We start from the raw sequence: 21,595 nt of genomic DNA, 5'->3' as shown, positions 1-21,595 counted from the left end.
TTGTGTTATGTGCTATAATACAATGTTCTGGCCTTTCTAATGCTTCATATTATTTTCAATTTCCCTACTTTTCCTGTATACCAAATGAATACAAAAGTGTGATTTCAAAAAACATTTAATTTGAAATTAAATGTTCTGTTTTCTCAATACTTTGCTTCTTAGTCTCTGTGCATTTTTGCACTTGTTTCTCTTTCCTGACTCTTAGGATTTTTTTGTGTGTTTTCTTCTAATGTTTTGTTTTTTCCGCACTTTGCTGCTTCTTCAGTTCCCTCTGTCTCTCTCGTTTTTCATCTTCTGCTTTTTGCCTTTGCTTCTCTAACTTCTTTATCTCTTTTATTTCCCTTTTTTCTTTTCCCTTTAATTTTATTGCTGCCAGCTTAAACCCTGAAATAAACAATGCACGCTACAACAACATGCTTGCCAAGATTGGAGGGAAAAAAAAATGCAAGAACCCTAGAGAACCTTAGCAGCCATTTGGGTAAGAGAAAAAGACCAAGCTTGCTGACGTCAGAAAACTACTAGGCACTTAGTCTAAGCGTTAAACAAAGCTTTAATCAACTGTTTTACAACATGGCGGTCTAGTTGTGTCCTTCACTAGTTCCTGTTAAGAATGTCCTGCGCAAGCTGGGCCCGTGCCCGAGTATTTATACTCTCCCTGGACAGCGCCACCCACAGGCTGCTCAGTATTATTTCATAAGTCTTTCTTTCATGAATGACTGATTCATGTCACTTGCGTTCATAGAACACCTTTCATGTCCTTGGGATGTTCCAAGGTGCTTCACGGTTGTTTGGTAGGCTAATATGTCAGCGAATGTACATACAGCTAGGTCCCACAAACAGCAAAATAAATAAATACCTGAGTTATTTTCGGTGGTATTGAGTATTCACTTTTGGATCTGGTTTTAGATCCAGCCCAGATACATGGGATGAAAATGGTTGGAGATTTGCCTGGCCTGGGAGTGCTTGATGCTGATACCAGTTACCAAAAGTGGAATAGTGTTTTCATTCTCTAGCACTGACATCCTTCAGCTTTATTGGTACAAAAATCAATTTAAGACAATGTTTATGCAGCAGTAAATCTAAACTGCACAGATACAGATCCCTGTCATCTTTGTTTATTTTCTGCCTCTCAGCTTGCTGTTTCTCAAGGAGCGACCTCTTTGCTGATTCCCCCTGCTGTGCTTTCTCCATTCCACTCTCTCTCTCTCTCTCTATTTAGTCTCCCCTCCAATCCATCTCCCCTCTAATCCTTCTGGATCGAATCAGCTCTTTCAATAATTCTCAGTCACCTTTCGATTCCCGTTTGATCTCTCACTGTTGTTTCTTCACATCAGTACATCTGCGCCCTCGCCATCTCTCTCTCTCTCTCTCTCACTCTCTGCAAATGAAAATGTACTGGCCTAGTAATTCAGCTCGGGCGGCACTGCGTGTAACGGGCGGTATCAGATCAGCCGCCCGTTACACGCAGCGCCTGATATTCAGTCCCATTGACTGCGATTCCGATGCCGCTTGTTTTGCGCCGTCGCCCGAGGCGAATTTCGAGGTCACTGATTCTTGATTCTACAATTCAAGAGTACTTCACTGGCTGTAAAGCGCTTTGGGAGGTCCTGGGATTGTGAAAGGCGCTATAGCAACGCAAGTCTTTCTTTTTGTTGAGCTACTAACATCCAGGTGATGATGACAATCGTAATGAGTGGCTTATGTCTCTATCCTAGGGTGCCAAAGGTGTTCGAGGATCCCCTGGGATGAGAGGACTAAAGGGCCGCAGGGTAAGCAAGCGCTTTCAAATACAAATCGGAAGAAATAACATTGAGGATTCCTTACTGTGTAGAGTATTTCAGTGTCGAAGAAGCGAGTTGTTAACATATTGTAGTGTATTGAGGACTCTAATTCATAGTAATAATTCCGTGTTATTAATTTACCAAATCAATATTAAAGAATATTGATGTGCAGCATATTTCAAGGTAAGAGAATTGATTTTCTGTATTTTCATACACCGGGAGTTAAAATTGGCCTTTTAGGAGTGTTATGGTGCTCGAATGCCAGGCTGCTGGTGCCAAAAGATTGCTGCCAATTCTTTTGTACTTGCAGCTGCTGTGAACTTAAGTCCCCTTGCAGTATATGACCAAAAATAACTGCATTAATAAGGAAAGGTGGCCCTATATTAGGGAGAGGTCCACCCAGCAGCATCCAAACTAAGTGTGCATCCACCAGGAATATGTAAAATAGGTGACTCCCACCTTGACGGGTATATGGAGATCAGCAATGATCTCATTGAATGGCGGAGCAGGCTCGAGGGGCTGAATGGCCTACTCTTATTCCTATGTCCCCTGTGACCCCAGATCTTCCAGTTGGGTCAGGAGCAGAGGTCAATAACGCCCGTTATGCCACATTTGTGCCAGTACAGTAGTTCCAAGGAGTTTTAGGCCCACTGTAATTCAGCTCAAAATGCAGTTGCTAACCCACTGCAGTAATTTCCTCCTGTGTAGTATTTAAAAATTGTTATGTATGATATACGTAGATTAGGAATACAGAATTATTGATGCTGTGGCAATATTAAAGGGTATGAGTGCGAGCAAGAAAGTAGAATTAGACTAGGTGGCTGATGTGGAGAAAAACACCAGTGCAGAGTTCATGGGCCAAATGTGCTGTGACATTCAGTGCTTCGATCCTAATGGATAATGTTGCTTGTGTTATTTTTGGGGATTAAACAGAAGGTTGCCCACTTTGTCCGCTGCGCACAATGTCCAACCTGTATCTGTGTCAGATTCAGCTAGGCATCAGCTTGTGGTATATGCTTTGTGACGCGATATTCACACAGATTTAAGGTGATTGGCAGAAGAACCAAAGGCGACATGAGGAAAAACGTTTTTACGCAGCGAGTGGTTATGATCTGGAATGCACTGCCCGAAAGGGTGGTGGAGGCAGACTTAATCGTGGCTTTCAAAAGGGAATTGGATAAGTACCTGAAGGAAAAAAAATTGCAGGGCTACGGGGAAAGGGCGGGGGAGTGTGACTAACTGAAGTGCTCTTACAGAGAGCCGGCACAGGCTCGATGGACCAAATGGCCTCCATCTGTGCTGTAACCATTCTATGATTCATTCACAATGGCTGTGGAGATAATGTACTGTTAGTGTTACGAGTGCTTTTGATTTGCATTCATGTTAGAAATTTTGCCAGCATTATTTTTGAGAAACAGTTTGCTCCTTGTGTATAGTATCTGGCCAAATGTTGGTACTCCATCAATGCAGCTCCATTGTTGGTGAATTAAGATTGGAAACTGTATAGGGCAGAACACAAATGTTAATATTTTGAAAATTGAAACTTTAGCATGTGATCACCATTAGTAGTCATCACGGAAAGCAGATTCTATAGAAGATGTAATATAAAAATGCTTGCACAAAATTGTATTCAGCAGCTGCTTGTTCACAGCCTGCTCAGTCTAACATCCAACCTGTGCCACAGTTGCGCCTCTATGTATCTTGGACTTCAGCATACTCAACTTCAGCCATAATGGATACTATCTTTATTCCATCAGGAAATTGTGTGCGTAGGTAGGTGGTCCATACTTCAACTGGCCTGCCTCTCCACAATTTAGTAGTGCAGTATAGATATTCGATCACACCCTCCTGGATTTTGAAGGAGTCCTTCCCTTAAATATTTTTCTACGCTTTCAGCAGTCATAAGTGTCAGGACTGCGGTCTCTCAAACCCAGCCTTTGGAAAGTACATTCTGTTCTCTATAAACTCAGAGCCTTGAGCAGAAGAGTACACATCATTTCTAATCTATAAAGTGAAAATGTGACCACTGAGAGTCTTGCGTTTAAATATTTGAAGGAAGGAGAATATAGTTAGCTCCTGGAGTGTGTAAAATGATATTTGTTAAAAACAAATGTAGGGCCTGATTTGCAAAAAATACTCGGGGTGCTTCCATTCTTCCATGATGTTGCTCGTGATGAATTGGATTCACTGTGTTCTAATGGCAGGAACGTTATAACGTAATAACCAATGTGTTAAACCAAACTATCTGTGAGTTCCACATGGTACATTTAATTCACAACATGTTTTGCAATAAAAAAAATAATGGTGCTGACATTTCCAATAGAAACCAACTACACCAAAATATCCAATCCCATCGTTGTGTGGGTGGGAAGGAAGTTTTTCCAATGACTTCATTTCTAATGGGAACATCTCTGAGATTATCTCTTTTTATTACAGTAAAGCACTTCAATGCCCTTCTGATAATCAAAATGGTTCTTTTGTTGAAACAGCTTTCAATAAATTAAAGAACAAATCAATTTCATGATACTACCACCTCTCATTATAATTGGGAACAGATTTCAGAAAGTATCTCTCATGGTTTTGTGTACAGACCATATTTTAAAAAATGGTGTCTCTGTTTCCCTCCCACACTTTCCATCTCCCTCTGTCTGTTTATGTTTGTCTTCCAGTCTGTCTCCAGCCCTGAAGTTACACCATGGGATACCAGTGCAGGAATGATTAGTGCATCCATCTGAAATGTTTTACTTTCACTGCTACTTACTCAAGCGCATTAATTAATTAATTAAATCAGGTTAATTCCTCTATTAAAATAACAGAGAGGAATCCAGGTGAACACCCGAAAACCACCAGCCATTTAAAGTACTAAGCTGCTAATGTTCCATCTAAACTCTGTGATTTTCACCAGTATGTGTATTTAACCACATAAAATGCTGGAAATACTCAGCTGGTCAGGCAGCATCTGTGGAGAGAGAAACCGAGTTAACGTTTCAGCTCGATGACCCTCATCCCAGGCTTTATCAAAGTTAAACATAAGGTATAAAACATGTATGGAAGTTATACAGAGACATACAAGAGAGAAAGAAGATATAGAGGCCAGACATGCAGAAAGAGGGAAAGAGAGAGAAATATAGTTGTACATAGATAATAATGGTGTAAAGTGTGCAAGGCTGCATATAGGTAGAGAGTGAGAAAAGAAAACTGCAAGGCCTTAAAATGAGTCTGTGGGGTGCTAGAATACACACTGATCAAAACATCAAATATTAACGGTTAGCAATCGGTTTAATACACCAACCAAGGAACAGCAGCTCATCTTTCGATTAGGCACTTTACAGCCTTCTGGACTCAACATCGAGTTCAACAATTTCAGACCAGAACCTCAGCCCCTATTTTTTTCACATGGCAGCTGTTGATGATTCTGCCATCGCCAAAAGTGTGACAAAACAAACACTACAGACCTATTAGTCTTGCTTCAGCCCCATGTAAAGTAATGAAATTGATTATCTGGGCTGTGGGTAAAAGAGCAGGGGAATGGGACTAATTGGACAGCTCTTTCAGAGAGTTGCCACAGAAACGATGGGCTGAATGGCCTCCTTCTGTGCCGTATGATTCTATGATCAGAAAAAAGAAAAGAAAGACTTGCATTTCTATAGCACCTTTTGTGTGGAACTTCATCAAATTTTTAGCAGCCAAATTACACGCATTGTAAGGTTCACCACCGTGCACTTGTGTTGTCACTTCTCCCATTCCTTGTTTTTCCTCACAAAATGTATTACTTCACACTTATAAACATTAAATTGCATCTGCCATCTGTCTGCCCATTCCCCTAAGCTGCCTATATCTTCCTGAAGACCCTTGCAGTCCTCTTCAGTCTTTGCCAAATCCCCTACATTTGTGTTGTCAGCAAATTTCAAGATTGTGGCCAAGTCCAAATCATTAATATATGCTGAGAGCAAAACTGGACACAACACTGACCCCTGGGGAACACCACTTCCAACTGGCAGGTTTTCATACCTTTGTAGTAAATGGAACTGATTTTTGATTCATTCATATTTTGTCATTCAGATATTTGAGGTAATCAGCATGGTTAATGTAACAGGTTATGGTTATCTCTGCCAAGCATGATTTTATTTTGCCCTACTGGTGCATGACACTTGAGAGGGGTGGTGCTATGGATGAGTGCCAGACAAACAATTGATTATGTGCAGATAGAAGCCCCGTACTTCCTCTGAGGTAGCTCCAGCAGCAAACCGATGGAACCCACAGTAAAACAGCAGGGACCCAGTGGTGCTGTGCCTGTGCCGGTTCCAGGATTTTCTGGCCTATCTTGTAAAGGGCGGAACTTCCGCGCACCCTTAAAAGGGAAATGGTGTCGGGGCGCAGTGCTGGGGCAAGGACTCCTACACTGGGAGTTCTCGCATTCCTGGCTCATTCGGGATCCAGCGTACTACTGAGGGCCAATATGCCCAGTAGGATGAGGTGCATCATAGAAACATAGAGACATAGAAACATAGACGATAGGAGCAGGAGTAGGCCATTCGGCCCCTCAAGCCTGCTCCGCCATTCAGTGAGATCATGGCTGATCATCCAAATTCAATACCCTGTCCCTGCTTTCTCCCCATATCCCTTGATCCCTTTAGCCTTAAGAAATATATCCAACTCCTTCTTGAATATATTTAATTAATTGGCCTCTACTGCCTTCTGTGGTAGAGAATTCCACAGGTTCACCACTCTCTGGGTGAAGAAATTCCTCCTCATCTCTGTCCTAAATGGCTTACCCCTTATCCTTAGACTGTGACCCCTGGTTCTGGACTCCCCGGCCATCGGGAACATCCTTCCTGCATCTAGTCTGTCTAGTCCTGTTAGAATTTTATAAGTTTCAATGAGATCCCCTCTCATTCTTCTAAACTCCAGTGAGTATAAGCCCAATCTACCCAATCTCTCCTCATACGTCATTCCTGCCATCCCAGGTATCAGCCTGGTGAATCTTCGCTGCACTCCCTCCATGGCAAGAACATCCTTCCAAATGGGCGTAAGTAGGCCCACTTGACAGGGGGTCCAAGGCAAGCAAGATGAATGATTAAAAAAATTATTGATTGAACCGCGCCCTCACCCTCCCCAGCTCCCTTACATGGAAACAAAGCTGGGGGCCTGTGTGAGACTCGTGCAACACACCCACCAACCTAAAGGCTGCACTGGGCAGGCGGACAATAGAGATACACCTGATTCAAGTGTGGTGAAATCCCATTGACAGAAATTCTGGCACCGCCATCCCTGTAGGACAACAGTGGGTGACGTAATCCCCCTGGTTACATCAGGATCGTGGCCCACAAACCTTTGGCGCAAGGTTATTTTGTAACGTGATATTCTGGGGGAGGGTTTTTAAAAAGAAAAGTTAGGACGGAATTTTCAAAAATAGCACATCACAAATGCAAATAATATTTGCAATGCATATTTTCTGCGGAAATCCACAAGAATGCTTTTTTTGATTCGTGTCCATACAGAATGATTCTGTTTAAAGCGGTGTTGATATAACTGACTCAGGTGTTCATTGTTCACACGACTGCGCTCATGGAATTCTCAATTTGATATGGAAAATAACATTTTAATATTAGCTTGGAGAATGGGGAAACTTTTTTTTTAAACTGCATTTGAAAAAAACCCGCAGTTTATTTGTGACATTTATTGAAACATAAGATACTGAGGGGGCTCGTCAAGATAGATGCAGAGAGGATGTTTCCCCTCGTGGGGGAATCTAGAACTAGGGGGCATAGTTTCAGAACAAAGGGTCGCCCTTTTAAAACTGAGATGAGGAGGGATTTCTTCTCTCAGAGGGTCGTAAATCTGTGGAATTCTCTGCCCCAGAGAGCTGTGGAGGCTGGGTCATTGAATATATTTAAGGTGGAGAGAGACAGATTTTTGAACAATAAGGGAGTGAAGGGTTATGGGGAGCGGGCAGGGAAATGGAGCTGAGCCCAAGATCAGATCGGCCATGATCTCATTAAATGGCGGAGCAGGCTCGAGGGGCCAAATGGCCGACTCCTGCTCCTATTTCTAATGTTCTTATGTTCTTATTCTCTGCATCCTCTGCTTTAGATTCTGTAAGAACCTCACAGCTCGACTGCCCCACCCTTTGACAACAATAAAACAAGTGCAAATGACTTTTTAAGAGCGGAATGAGAAATATTTGTAATGAATTATTGCGGTTGGATTTTTAAAAATTAATACAAATTTGACCTATCGTGATGAATGGCACTGAAAATACAGATAGTGAGCTGTATGGTATGGTTCTGCTCCCTATCAGTAGCCTGAGAGAAATGGAAAATACAAAACTTTTCGGATGTAGGGCAGATTGGGTCAACCGCGTGTGCATTAAGAGTGCCCTAAGAATTATGCATTTTAATCCTTTCGGCACACTAAGAATGTGATAAACACTTACAAAGAGGGTTTGTGAAATAGCCGAGTCCGCAACAGATTTATTACAAGTTAAATACGAAGGACTTAGTGTAGAAAGCTTGTTAAAACAAAAAAAAAATCAGACTGTTTGCCATCACACAGTGACTTAGAACTGAAACACTTGATCTGTGGGGCCCTGCTTAAAGCTGCATGACCCCGCTATTTTCGTCTCATGTTTTTAGCTTTGAATCCATAGGAATTAGCACGTGAGCGCTTAACCTGTTCACATGACATTCCTTTGGATCCTGTTTTAATGCAGGATCCAAAGGAATCTGCTTATTTTCAAGGGGCTAAGAGCTCTATTAAAATAGCAGAGGAATGTCAAACGAATATGTTAAATGTGTGCGCACTAATATCATGAACAGTCATTTCCAGGCTATAATGGGCCGTATAGATACCTGGGATGGCAGGAATGACACAGACTGATACCTGGGATGGCAGGAATGACGTATGAGGAGAGATTGGGTCGATTAGGCTTATATTCGCTAGAGTTTAGAAGAATGAGAGGGGATCTCATTGAAACTTATAAAATTCTAACAGGACTAGACAGACTAGATGCAGGAAGGATGTTCCCGATGGCCGGGGAGTCCAGAACCAGTGGTCACAGTCTAAGGATAAGGGGTAAGCCATTTAGGACTGAGATGAGGAGGAATTTCTTCACCCAGAGAGTGGTGAACCTGTGGAACTCTCTGCCACACAGGGCAGTTGAGGCCAATTCATTAAATATATTCAAGAAGGAGTTAAATATATTTCTTAAGCCTAAAGGGATCAAGGGATATGGGGAGAAAGCAGGGACAGGGTACTGAATTTGGATGATCAGCCATGATCTCATTAAATGGCGGAACAGGCTCGAGGGGCCGAATGGCCTACTCCTGCTCCTATCTTCTATGTTTCTATGTATCTTCTGATCAGAGGCTTCCCGCGTGCGGAGGCCTCCGATCTGGAAAAAATCTACGCCCTTACCTGAGGGCTCCCGAGGTCCGGACACTTCCGATCCTGGACCTCTCCAACTCGAAATGCGCAGGGCCCACGTATCCCAGAGGCGCAGGCGGTTCGCAAGCATCCCTGGGATCATGTGGGCCATGGGGAGCCAATCAAAGAAGGGAATCTCCCTTCATACACTTGACAGATAGACCTGTCAAATATAGGAATGGAGATCACCCCAAAAACACTGTAAAATATTAAATAATTTTTTTTAATCACCTTTTTAAAATGAGTTGAAATTACAATAAATTAAATATTTTAAACAAAAGTTTAATTTTTTGAAAAAAATAATTCAAGTTTTTTACGGGGCTAAAAATAAACTTACTTTTTTAAAAGTATTTTTAAATGATAAATGAGTGAAAACTTTTTTTTAACTTATTTTCAGATCTTTCACTGGTAAAAGCAAGCCTTACGCCTCTGCTTTTACCAGGCGTAAGATTTCTAAGGGTTTTCTGCGGGCGAAGGTTCTCCAGAAAGCGGAACTCTCCGCCCGCAGAGGCCCTTCTCCAGGGCAGGCGTCCGATCTGTCAAGAGCATTCTTGACAGATCGGAAATACCGGTGTTCAGTGCATGCTTTGTAGGTATCAGAATATCTGGCCTTTGTTTTAAATAATAAAAACAAACCATATTTTATTCCTTGATTGACAAAATGTTCCTATCATAATCAAATGTAGGAAAACTTACTGGAAACACTCAGCAGGTCAGGCAGCATCAAGGAGAGAGAAACAGAGCCAACGTTTCTGGTCAAACCCTTCGACCCAAAACGTTGACGCTGTTTCTCTCTCCTCGATGCTGCCTGACCTGCTGAGTGTTTCCAGCATTTTCTGTTGTTATTTCAGATTTCCAGCATCCACAGGATATTGTTATTGTACAAAAACTTACACTGGGTATGTGAACTGGGAGCTGATTTAAGAAAATCAAGGAGCGAATTACCCCGTGCTTGAGCAAGCCAGTAGGGTTGAAACTTATGGCCACTTGCGTGTAACACATTGATCTGTGCACACTATCTTTGTACGCTGTTTGCTAGTTTGTGTACAAAAGGAACAGGTATCTGAAAATAAGCCGCGCTTCCTCACATTTTAGGAAAGAAGTTGTAACTATTTTTGCAGCGGGAAGGGACATCATTGCCCAGAATTTCCTTGGTCAGTCATGCCATTGTTGCACCATAGTTACGCCATGCACCAGCAGAGGGAGTTACACACAAGTTTCCTGGGGTAAGTTAATTTAAATATTTTTGGCGCCGCTCTGGTGTAACTGGAGTATAGAAACGATGTAAGTTGCTAACAACCCACCGGGAAACTTCCATGCAACAACGGCCTAACTCTGTAAAAGCACTCTACTGACGCCCAGCACCAGCAGAACACTATCTCACAGCAAGGTAAGCAACCGATAAGTGGTTTCGCTGGCAATGTCCACCAACTCACTTGACGGCATCTCTCATTCGTAGCATCAGCCCAGATTGAAAGCACCATGGCCACTTAGGTGCCACCTGTGCCCACCGGGCACCATTAAAGGACAGCAGTCAGAAGAAGCACAACCGGCTTCTCTCATAAAGACCTAGAAGCCATCCTGCAGGAGGTATGAGGCAGGAGCCTCACACTCCCAGGTCTTCCTTTCACCAAGCCGGACACGAACATCAGTGGTGCCACCTGCAAGAAGCTGGTACTGTCACTGGCTCTCAACTCCCCGTCACCCAGAACTGACCAACAGTGCAGATAGAAGTGAAAACAGTTCACCAGAGCAGGCAAGGGTTGCATCTGCAAGGATGCAATAACTGGGCATTTAGAAACTAATAGTAAGATTGGTCAGAGTCAACACGGATTTATGAAAGGGAAATCCTGTTTGACTAACCTACTGGAGTTCTTTGAGGATGTAACTAGTGGAGTAGACAAAGGGGAACCGGTAGATATGGTGTATCTGGATTTTCAGAAGGCCTTCGATAAGGTCCCACACAAGAGGTTGGTGAACAAAATTAGGGCACATGGAATTGGCAGTAATATACTAGCATGGATTGAGAATTGGTTAACAGACAGAAAACAAAGAGTAGGGATGGCAGGCTGTGACTAGTGGGGTACCGCAAGGATCGGTGCTTGGGCCCCAGCTGTTCACAATCTATATCAATGATTTGGATGAGGGGACTAAATGTAACATTTCCAAATTTGCTGATGATACAAAGCTAGGTGGCAGTGTCAGTTGCGAAGAGGATGTGAAGAGACTTCAAGGGGATCTCGACATGCTCAGTGAGTGGGCGAGAACATGGCAGATGGATTATAATGCGGATAAATGTGAAGTTATCCACTTTGGTAGAAAAAACAGAAAGGCAGAGTATTTCTTAAATGGTGAAAGGTTGGGGAATGCAAATGCTCAAAGGGACCTGGGTGTCCTTGTACATGAGTCATTGAAAGTGAATGTGCAAGTGCAGCAAGTCATTAGGAAGGCAAATCGTAAGCTGGCCTTCATTACAAGAGGATTTGAGTACAGGAGTAAAGAAGTCTTACTCCAATTATATAGGGCCTTGGTGAGACCACACCTGGAGTACTGTGTACAATTTTGGTCTCCTTACCTAAGGAAGGATATACTTGCCATAGAGGGAGTGCAACGAAGGTTCATGAAATTGATTCCTGGGATGGCGGGACTGTCGTATGAGAAGAGATTGAGTAAACTAGGCCTGTATTCTCTTGAATTCAGAAGAATGAGAGGGGATCTCATTGAAGCATACAAAATTATTACAGGGCTTGATAGGGTGGATGCTGGGAGAATGTTTCCCTTGGCTGGGGAGTCTAGAACCAGGGGCCACAGCCTCAAGATAAAGGGTAGTCCATTCAGGACTGAGATGAGAAGAAATTTCTTCACACAGAGGGTGGTGAATCTTTGGAATTCTCTACCCCAGAGCGCTGTGGAGGCTCAGTCATTGGGTATATTCAAAACAGAAGTCGATAGATTTCTGACTAGTAAAGGCATCAAGGGATATGGCGATAGGGCCGGTGAATGGAGTTGAGGCAAAAGATCAGCCATGATCTCACTGAATGGTGAAGCAGACTCGAAGGGCTGAATGGCCTACTCCTGCTGCAATTTCTTATGTTCTTATCTCACCACACACCCTTCTTTCCTCCCCGCGCATCCTGGACATGACCACGCACTTCACCCTCTTAAAACAACACTCGCATTACACTCAGGACCTAATGTCTCCCCTAACGCACATCAACTGCCTTGCACAACCCCAAAACTTCTTTCTATAATCTAACATCCTCATCCCCCACCCACCCCCATATCACTCATTTCTGCCACTGCAGTCGATCAGTTGACATAAACATCTTGCCGAATCTGCCCTCTGATACCCCTGGCAGTGACCAGTGAGGACATGGCCTGGTTTGCATCACAGACAAGCTGGACACCCTGGGAATGAAACCCCTTCCAATCGAAGCTTTTTAATTCGTGATTGTTGGGGCTTGGAAATTAGCCGTAACCACGCCTAGGCTCGGAAGCAGTAAGTCATCCAGGGTATCTGCTCATGATCACTGTCCTGTAATCCCTGCTGGAGAATAGACGTGCATAGACACTGGAGGAGGGAAAAAAAATCAGATTTGCTGCACTGAATTTATACCACTCTTGGGGACTGATTTTACAATGAAATGGTCTGCTAACACTTACCGTCACTTATGACACTTGGGTGAGGGTACCCGACGCTAAAGGGCCTTTACCCCAGCATATCATGAGAGGAGGGGAGAACATGCAGGGCGATTGGTGGGTGGGTGGGTGGGGGGGGGAGGAATAATTATAACTAGGGGAAAATTAGCCATCAAGTGTTTATTTGTCTAAAGATCACCCATCGACACGGGGACAAGTTATACCTCAGCCAGTGCTGATAGTTGCAAATGAGAGCTTGCATGCAGGCTGGACAAGGCACAACAATAAACTGATAAAAGCAGAAAATACTGGATATTCTCAGCATCTGTGGAGAGAGAAACAGAGCTAATGTTTCAGGTCGGTGATCTTTCCTCAGAACTGCCTGACCTGCAGAGTATTTCCAGCATTTTCAATTTCTTTTTCAGATTTCCAGCATCCGCAGTTTATTGCTTTTGGAATAAACTGATAAAGCAAGGTTGCATTTAATTATCCGCAAACTGCATAGATTAAACATCAACGCATTGTTTATAGAAGACCTTTATTTTAATTTATAATGTGGAATCATGCTGCTTTTGGCCACGAGTTTCGGTAATACTAATAGGGATTTTTTTTTTTAATGTGAATTTAAATACACAGACTCCCTTTATCCAACACTTTTCGGCTGAAGTTCAAGTCAATGAAGAATCAAGCCCTCCCAATAACATCTTATGAGTCCTGTGTGGGCGGCAGTAGCAGCTTCGCACGAACCTAAACACTGCATGGTTTTCCAGAGAATATTTTGAGAAATGAAATGTTGCCTGATTTTTTTTTGCCGGGCACTTTTCTAATTGCATTTTCTAATATTCGGCATCAGTAATTTTCAGAACAACAACTTTTAAGAGTAATAGAGATTTTGAAAACTCTGAACCTTCTTGCACAGATAGGTGAGATTTTATAAATAAAAGGATTCACAAGAGTTTACGGAACTTTTGGAGTGTTCCAGTCAGGTTTAATGCCAGTATTGCCACGATACCTTGAACACTAATAGTCGACAGTTGTACCCAGTATCAGTGCCACAACAATGACCAAACAAATGTGTTTTCTCCTGTCTAGTTATATAAAATACTGGCCTTGCAGTATGTTGAATCCTAACTGCTGTATTTTGCGACAGAGGTACACTGCTCAGAGCGTTTTTTGAAAAATTCACTACGTAAAAACCCAGGAATTTTTAGCACAGGATGTCAATTGTAGTTCTTGCCTGCACTGAATTTATGCCACTCTCGGGGCTGATTTTACACCGTCTAATTTTACTGTTTTCTCCCCAAACCAATCCCATTTTCCTCCTTTTTGTATATTTTAAGTAACTATCCAGCATGTTCTCGAATTGATTTAGCATCAATTGCCACTCGTGGCGAAGCATTCCCCGTTCCAATAATTTTTGCCTGAAATTTTTCTTCCAGTGCCTGCTTGGTATATCTCGTGCTTGTCTTGAGATCAGTGACCCTCGTCTTTGATTTACCTACCAATGGAAAGGATGGCTCTGAATTTCCTCGGGGGTGCAGATTCCTGGTGCCCGGTGTAGGACTGGAGACTGGTGACGCTGAGTGAGCTGAGCTTCCAGATGGCCGCAAGTGGGCCCCACTGGGCAGTGGTCTGGAGCCCAGAAGCAAGCATTAAAAAAAATAGGTCACAAAAATCTGGTTTGGCCCCCTTACACTGGGGACTGAAGGGGTAAACGGCTAGGGTCTCGGAGGGAAAACTTGGGCACACTCCCTGCCCCAGCAGGCAGACGGGGGGGATTTTACGTCCACGTGGGACAGGCAGGCACCAACGATGTGCTGTAGCGCCACCAGCTCCTGCAGCTCCATGCCAATTAGGCGCCCTCCCACTGACCCTGCATTCTGTGGCAGGTTTAGCTTTTGAGACGCTGCTAGACCCCGATTGATAATAAAGTGAAGCTATCGTAGAATAGAATGGTTACAGCACAGAAGGAGGCCATTCGGCCCGTCGAGCCCATGCCGGCTCTCTGCAAGAGCACTTCAGCTAGTCCCGCTCCCCCGCCCTTTCCCCGTAGCCCTGCAACTTCTTTTCCTTCAGGTACTTATCCAACTCCCTTTTGAAAGCCATGATTGAATCTGCCTCCACCACCCTCTCAGGCAGTGCATCCCAGATCCTAACCACTCGCTGAGTAACAATGCTCGGCAGTAATGAGTAATGCAAATCAGGATGTTGGGATGTCTTAAAAGGTCAATATTGAGTTGAAAGAGTGAGGTAATCCTGCCACTTTATAAACCACTAGCTGGAATACCCGGCGTTGCCGAGGGAACTGAAGAACCCTCTGCCATGTTTATAAAACTGGTGGGATTGAAGAACTCTTCCTAAGCACCCAGGAGGTGGTTCTTTAACTTCGTTTTTTGTTAATGGGGATCGCCAGTAGCCATATACTCCAGGTTTTACAGTTTTGGGTATGTCTCGCCTAGTCAACAGCTTGCCGTGCCTGAGTCTGGTCAGCTGTCTCTGAGGCTCTGGCTTGGGTATGTCTCGCCTGGTCAACAGCTTGCCGTCCTGAGTCTGGTCAGGAGTCTCTGACTCCCCTCTCCCTCTTTCTCCCTCCCTCCCCCTCCCTCCCCGCACTCCTTCCCTCCCTCTCCCACCCCCTCACTCTTTCCCTCCCTTCCCCTCTCTGTCTTCCACCCCCTCTCTCTCCCTCCCCCTCTCCCTGCCCCTCTCTCTCTCCCCTCTCTCGCTCTCCCTCCCTCCCTCTCTCCCTCCCCGCACTCCTTCCCTCCCTCCCTCTCCCACCCCCTCACTCTTTCCCTCCCTCCCCCTCTGTCTCCCACCCCCTCTCTCTCCCTCCCTCTCTCTCTCCCTGCCCCTCTCTCTCTCCCCTCTCTCTCCCCTCTCCCCCTCCCTCCCCGCTCTCTCTCTCTCCCTCCCTCCCCACTCCTCTCCCTCCCTCTCTCCCTCCCTCCCCCTCTCTCCCTCCCCCTGTCTCTCCCTCCTTTCCTCTCTCTCCCTCCCTCCCCTCTCCCTCTCTCTCCCTCCCCCTCTCTCTCCCTCCCCCTGTCTCTCCCTCCCTCCCCCTCTCTCTCTCCCTCCCCTTGTCTCCCCCTCTCTCTCCCTCCCTCCCCTGCCTAACAATCTATCTCTTCCAATTGTGCCTTCAGTGTCCTTGCCCGCTGTACTCTGTCCTTGCTGCCCATCCCTGCCCCGGTCGAGAGAAGTGCCAGATGAATGCAAGTTGCCGCCGAGGAGGAGGGTAGTATTGGCGTCGAGCAGGTTGACGGGCAGCTGCAGGGGCAGAACAAATAGATGGAGACCGGAACCATTCACAGTAACTCCAAGTGTGGTTAGGAGAGAGAGAGCGAGGGAGGGGGGGGGAAGGAGAGAGAGGGGGAAGGAGAGAGAGAGAGAGAGGGGGGGAAGCAGAGAGAGAGAGAGAGAGGGGGGGGAAGGAGAGAGAGAGGGGGGGGAAGGAAGAGAGAGAGAGGGGGAAGGAGAGAGAGAGGGGGGGAAGGAGAGAGAGAGAGGGGGAAGGAGAGAGAGAGAGGGGGAAGGAGAGAGAGAGAGGGGGAAGGAGAGAGAGAGAGGGGGGAAGGAGAGAGAGAGGGGAAGGAGAGAGAGAGGGGGAAGGAGAGAGAGAGAGAGGGGGAAGGAGAGAGAGAGAGAGGGGGAAGGAGAGAGAGAGAGAGGGGGAAGGAGAGAGAGAGAGGGGGGGAAGGAGAGAGGGGGAAGGAGAGAGAGGGAAGGAGAGAGAGAGAGAGAGAGGGAAGGAGAGAGAGAGAGAGAGAGGGAAGGAGAGAGAGAGAGGGAGGAAGGAGAGGGAGAGAGAGAGGGAAGGAGAGAGAGAGAGAGAGGGGGGAAGGAGAGAGAGAGAGGGGGAAAGAGAGAGAGAGAGAGAGGGGGAAGGAGAGAGAGAGAGAGAGAGGGGGAAGGAGAGAGAGAGAGAGAGAGGGGAAGGAGAGAGAGAGAGAGGGGAAGGAGAGAGAGAGAGAGAGGGGGAAGGAGAGAGAGGGGGGGAAGGAAGAGAGAGGGGAAGGAGAGAGAGAGAGAGGGGAAGGAGAGAGAGGGGGGAGGAAGAGAGAGGGGGGAAGGAGAGAGAGAGAGGGGGAAGGAGAGGAGAGAGGGGGGAAGGAGAGGGAGAGAGGGGGGAAGGAGAGAGAGAGAGGGGGAAGGAGAGAGAGAGAGAGAGGGGGAAAGGAGAAAGAGAGAGGGGAAGGAGAGAGTTAGGGAAGGAGATAGAGAAGAGAGGAAGACACCCCGGGAAGGGGTTGGACTCAGAGCCCGGCCGCGGTGACCCGGAGCCCCCGTGCGTGCCTAGCGCCTCAGGCCCGGCCCGACTCACCTCAGCTGAGCTCCGGCCCGCCGCCGCTCCCCCGCTCGCTGTCTCTCGGGCCGCGCGATTCTCTGTGTAGACACATAGGAGAGAGAGAGAGGGAGGGAGAGGGGGAAGGCGAGAGAGAGGGGGGGAAGGAGAGAGAGAGAGGGGAAGGAGAGAGAGGAGAGAGGGGGGAAGGAGAAAGAGAGAGGGGGAAGGAGAGAGTTAGGGAAGGAGATAGAGAAGAGAGGAAGACACCCCGGGAAGGGGTTGGACTCAGAGCCCGGCCGCGGTGAACAGGAGCCCCCGTGCGTGGCCTAGCGCCTCAGGCCCGGCCCGACTCACCTCAGCTGAGCTCCGGCCCGCCGCCGCTCCCCGCTCGCTGTCTCTCGGGCCGCGCGATTCTCTGTGTAGACACATAGGAGAGAGAGAGAGGGAGGGAGAGGGGGAAGGCGAGAGAGAGAGAGGGGGAAGGAGAGAGAGAGAGAGAGGGGGGAAAGGAGAGAGAGAGAGAGGGGAAAGGAGAGAGAGAGAGGGGGAAGGAGGGAGGGGGGTGGGAAGGAGGGAGAGAGGGGTAGGAGAGAGAGGGGGAAGGAGAGAGAGAGAGAGAGAGGGAAGGAGAGTGAGAGGGAAGGAGATAGAGAAGAGAGGAAGACACCCCGGGGAAGAGGTTGGACTCAGAGCCCGGCCTTGGTGACCCGGAGCCCCTGTGCGCGGCGTAGCGCCTCAGGCCCGGCCCGAGTGACCCCAGCTCAGCTCCCACTCCGGCCCGCCGCCGCCGCTCCCCCGCTCGCTGTCTTTCGGGGGCTCAGGCCGCGCGGGTGTATCTGTCTCTGTGTGTGAATGCTCGCTGTCTCTTGGGCTCTCGGGCCGCGTGGTTGTCTCTGTCTATGTCTGTGTATCTGTTTTCCCACTCCCGCACTCACGGCAGGCTGCAGGATTAGGCCCCGCCCACACATGCCATGAAATGCCCCCCGTGACGCACCACGCTTCCCCCGTAGGATTGGTCAACCATCACGCCACTCAACGCTAATGAGCGGATTTTGTACGTTTTTTGAACGTTTGTTGTATACTGTCTGAGCAATTTTTGTCTGACCAAAAAGTAAATATGCCTATGACACTCCCCTAATCATAAGCTTTCTTTTGATATAACATATGTGTAGGTACGCTCTATAACTTTTGAGTTTACCGCGGACACACAGACAGACAGACAGACTCATCCATTTATTTATATATATACTAGCTGGGGTGAGCCCGGCGTTGCCGAGGCTTTTTCGAGGGCATGTTGTTGTTGGAAGAGAGAGAGGGAGCGACTGGGGGGGTGGGGGGGCGGCAGAGAGAGACTGGGGGGGGGGAACAGAGAGAGACTGGGGGGGGAACAGAGAGAGACTGGGGGGGGGAACAGAGAGAGACTGGGGGGGGAACAGAGAGAGACTGGGGGGGGAACAGAGAGAGACTGGGGGGGAACAGAGAGAGACTGGGGAGGAACAGAGAGAGACTGGGGGGGGAACAGAGAGAGACTGGGGGGGGACAGAGAGAGACTTGGGGGGGGAACAGAGAGAGACTTGGGGGGGGGAACAGAGAGAGACGGGGGGGGTACAGAGAGAGACTGGGGGAGGGGGGAACAGAGAGAGACTGGGGGAGGGGGGAACAGAGAGAGACTGGGGGGAGGGGGGAACAGAGAGAGACTGGGGGGAGGGGGGAACAGAGAGAGCCGGGGGGGGGAACAGAGAGAGACTGGGGGGGGGGAACAGAGAAGCTCTCCCCCCCCCCCCCCGCGATTTCCCGACAGAGAGAGACTGGGGGGGGGAACAGAGAGAGACTGGGGGGAGGGGGGAACAGAGAGAGACGGGGTGGGGAACAGAGCGAGACTGGGGGGGGGGAACAGAGAAGCTCTTCCCCCCCCCCCCGCGATTTCCCGAGGCTCTCCCCCCCCGCGATTTCCCGAGGCTCTCCCCCCCCCCCCCCCGCGATTTCCCAAGGCTCTCCCCCCCGCCCCCCGCGATTTCCCAAGGCTCTCCCCCCCGCGATTTCCCGAGGCTCTCCCCACCCCGCGATTTCCCGAGGCTCTCCCCACCCCGCGATTTCCCGAGGCTCTCCCCAACCCCCCCCGTGATTTCCCGAGGCTCTCCCCCCCCCCCCCCCCCCGCGATTTCCCGACAGAGAGAGACTGGGGGGGGGGAACAGAGAGAGACTGGGGGGAGGGGGGAACAGAGAGAGACGGGGGGGGGAACAGAGAGAGACTGGGGGGAGGGGGGAACAGAGAGAGATGGGGGGGGAACAGAGAGAGACTGGGGGGGGGGGGAACAGAGAAGCTCTCCCCCGCCCCACCCCCCGCGATTTCCCGAGGCTCTCCCCCCCGCCCCCGCGATTTCCCGAGGCTCTCCCCACCCCGCGATTTCCCGAGGCTCTCCCCACCCCGCGATTTCCCGAGGCTCTCCCCACCCCCACCCCCGTGATTTCCCGAGGCTCTCCCCCCCCCCCCCCCGCGATTTCCCGACAGAGAGAGACTGGGGGGGGGAACAGAGAGAGACTGGGGGGAGGGGGGAACAGAGAGAGACGGGGGGGGGAACAGAGAGAGACTGGGGGGAGGGGGGAACAGAGAGAGATGGGGGGGAACAGAGAGAGACTGGGGGGGGGGAACAGAGAAGCTCTCCCCCGCCCCCCCCCGCGATTTCCCGAGGCTCTCCCCCCCCCCGCGATTTCCCGAGGCTCTCCCCCCCCCGCGATTTCCCGAGGCTCTCCCCACCCCGCGATTTCCCGAGGCTCTCCCCACCCCGCGATTTCCCGAGGCTCTCCCCACCCCCGCGATTTCCCGAGGCTCTCCCCCCCCCCGCGATTTCCCGAGGCTCTCCCCCCCCGCGATTTCCCGAGGCTCGCCCCCCCCGCGATCTCCCGAGGCTGTGTGCTGGCGTCACGGGGGCCGTGCGCATGCGTGCCGGCGTCAAGGCGGCTGCGCAACTGGCGGCCTCTTCATTTTTTTTAAACTCATGTCATGGGGTGGTGGGCCGTGCGCATGCGTGGTTTCAAGACTGCCGGCGTGCCCCGTTGCCGGGGTAACAGGGGCCGTGCGAATGCGTGCCGTCGTCAAGGCGGCCGCGCAACTGGCGGCCTCTTTTTTTTAAACTCATCTTTCGCCGATTAAATAAATAGAGAGCAGCAAAAGAGGAGGAGGGAGTAGGAGTCGTTCGGTAGGCCCATGCAAGAAGGACGGTTGATGTGAATAGGAGGCAGGGCTCGGCTGCCGGTTAACTAAGTGGCCCCTCGGGTCGGACGCAGGCCTGGTCTCGAACGAGGAGCCAACTGCCCCGCCCACCGCGTGCGCATTTGCTAAACACAATTTAAAACACAAATAAATTGTTATTTAATTCCCTAACACATCATTAAAATATTTACCTTAGTTCCCTAACACACAGAAAGTGTGGGGGAAAAAATCGTGAAAAATCAAGATGGCGGCCACTCACCTCGGTTCAGAAGGATAAGGCCCGCCCGCACACGCACCGATTGGTCGACCGGTCAGGTCACCGAAGCGTAGGATTGGTCAATCGTCGAGTCACTCGACACTCAACTGTAGGATGGCACGCGCCAGGAACCCGCCGTCTGATTGGTCGACCTCGACGTCACACGGTCGCTAATGAGATGCTAATGAGCGGAACGCTGAACGTTTTTCGGATACCGCGGGCGGGATTTTTGTCCGGCCGAAACGTAAATACGCCTATGACCGGTCCGGAATCGCAAGCTTTCTTTTGAGGCGACGCGCGCGTCGGTACGCTCTGTAACTTTCAAACGTATAGAGAACGGACAGACAGACAGACATCGGGACAGACAGACAGAAGAGCCGCTTTATATATATAGATAGATTGGTGCAGTGCAAAAAGGATATTGCAACTATTGAAAGGATATAGGAGAGAGCCACCAGAATGATTGAAAGGATGGAGGGATTGGATTAGGTGGAGCGATTATGTAAATTGGGCATGTTCCCACTGGAAAAAAGAAGGTTGAGAGGTGATCTGATTGCTGTTTTTAGGATTCTAAAGGGACTGGATAATGTCGACTGTGATGAGCTGTTTCACCTTGTCCAGAAGAGTAGAACCAGAGGACACGGCCTGCCTTGAAGGGGGGTAAATTGAAATGAATCTGCGGAAACTATGGCCGTGTTTCGCGAGATCGCGGCGGGAGAGGTGGTTGGCGGGTCGCAGTCCCGCTGCCGGCTCCAGCCCGCTCTCTCCAAGTGATTTTACGTAGATTGGGCTTGTTAAGCCCGCCCTGCGCGTTTCCCAGCCAATTAAAAAGAAAGTGGGTTTGATGACGCGTCATCAGCCGGTTTCCTTAAAGGGGCCATGTCCACATTAATTTTGACAATTGTGCTGTGAGTGTTCTACAGCATTGAGGTGCTGCAAACACTGACCAGCACTGCACAAAGGTGGACGGCTGCACCCAGGCTCTCGCATGA

The 21,595-nt window shown here is 48.5% G+C and overlaps 1 protein-coding gene across 1 annotated transcript in view; it reads left to right on the top strand.

The window, feature by feature from the left end:
* LOC147101631 (uncharacterized) overlaps nucleotides 1-21,595 on the top strand; it is a 688,387-nt gene that overhangs the window by 462,477 nt on the left and 204,315 nt on the right. Inside the window, 1 exon segment of the mRNA XM_085965351.1 lies at nucleotides 1,716-1,769. Within this exon segment, the coding sequence (XP_085821477.1) occupies nucleotides 1,716-1,769 (54 nt within the window).

This window comes from Somniosus microcephalus, chromosome 23, assembly GCF_052327205.1.
Source record: "Somniosus microcephalus isolate GS21.2 chromosome 23, FLI_Smic_1.0, whole genome shotgun sequence".
NCBI classification, from domain to species: Eukaryota; Metazoa; Chordata; class Chondrichthyes; order Squaliformes; family Somniosidae; genus Somniosus; species Somniosus microcephalus.
Note: the sequence above shows the minus strand (reverse complement) of the source record. Positions and strands in the feature narration are given on the sequence as shown.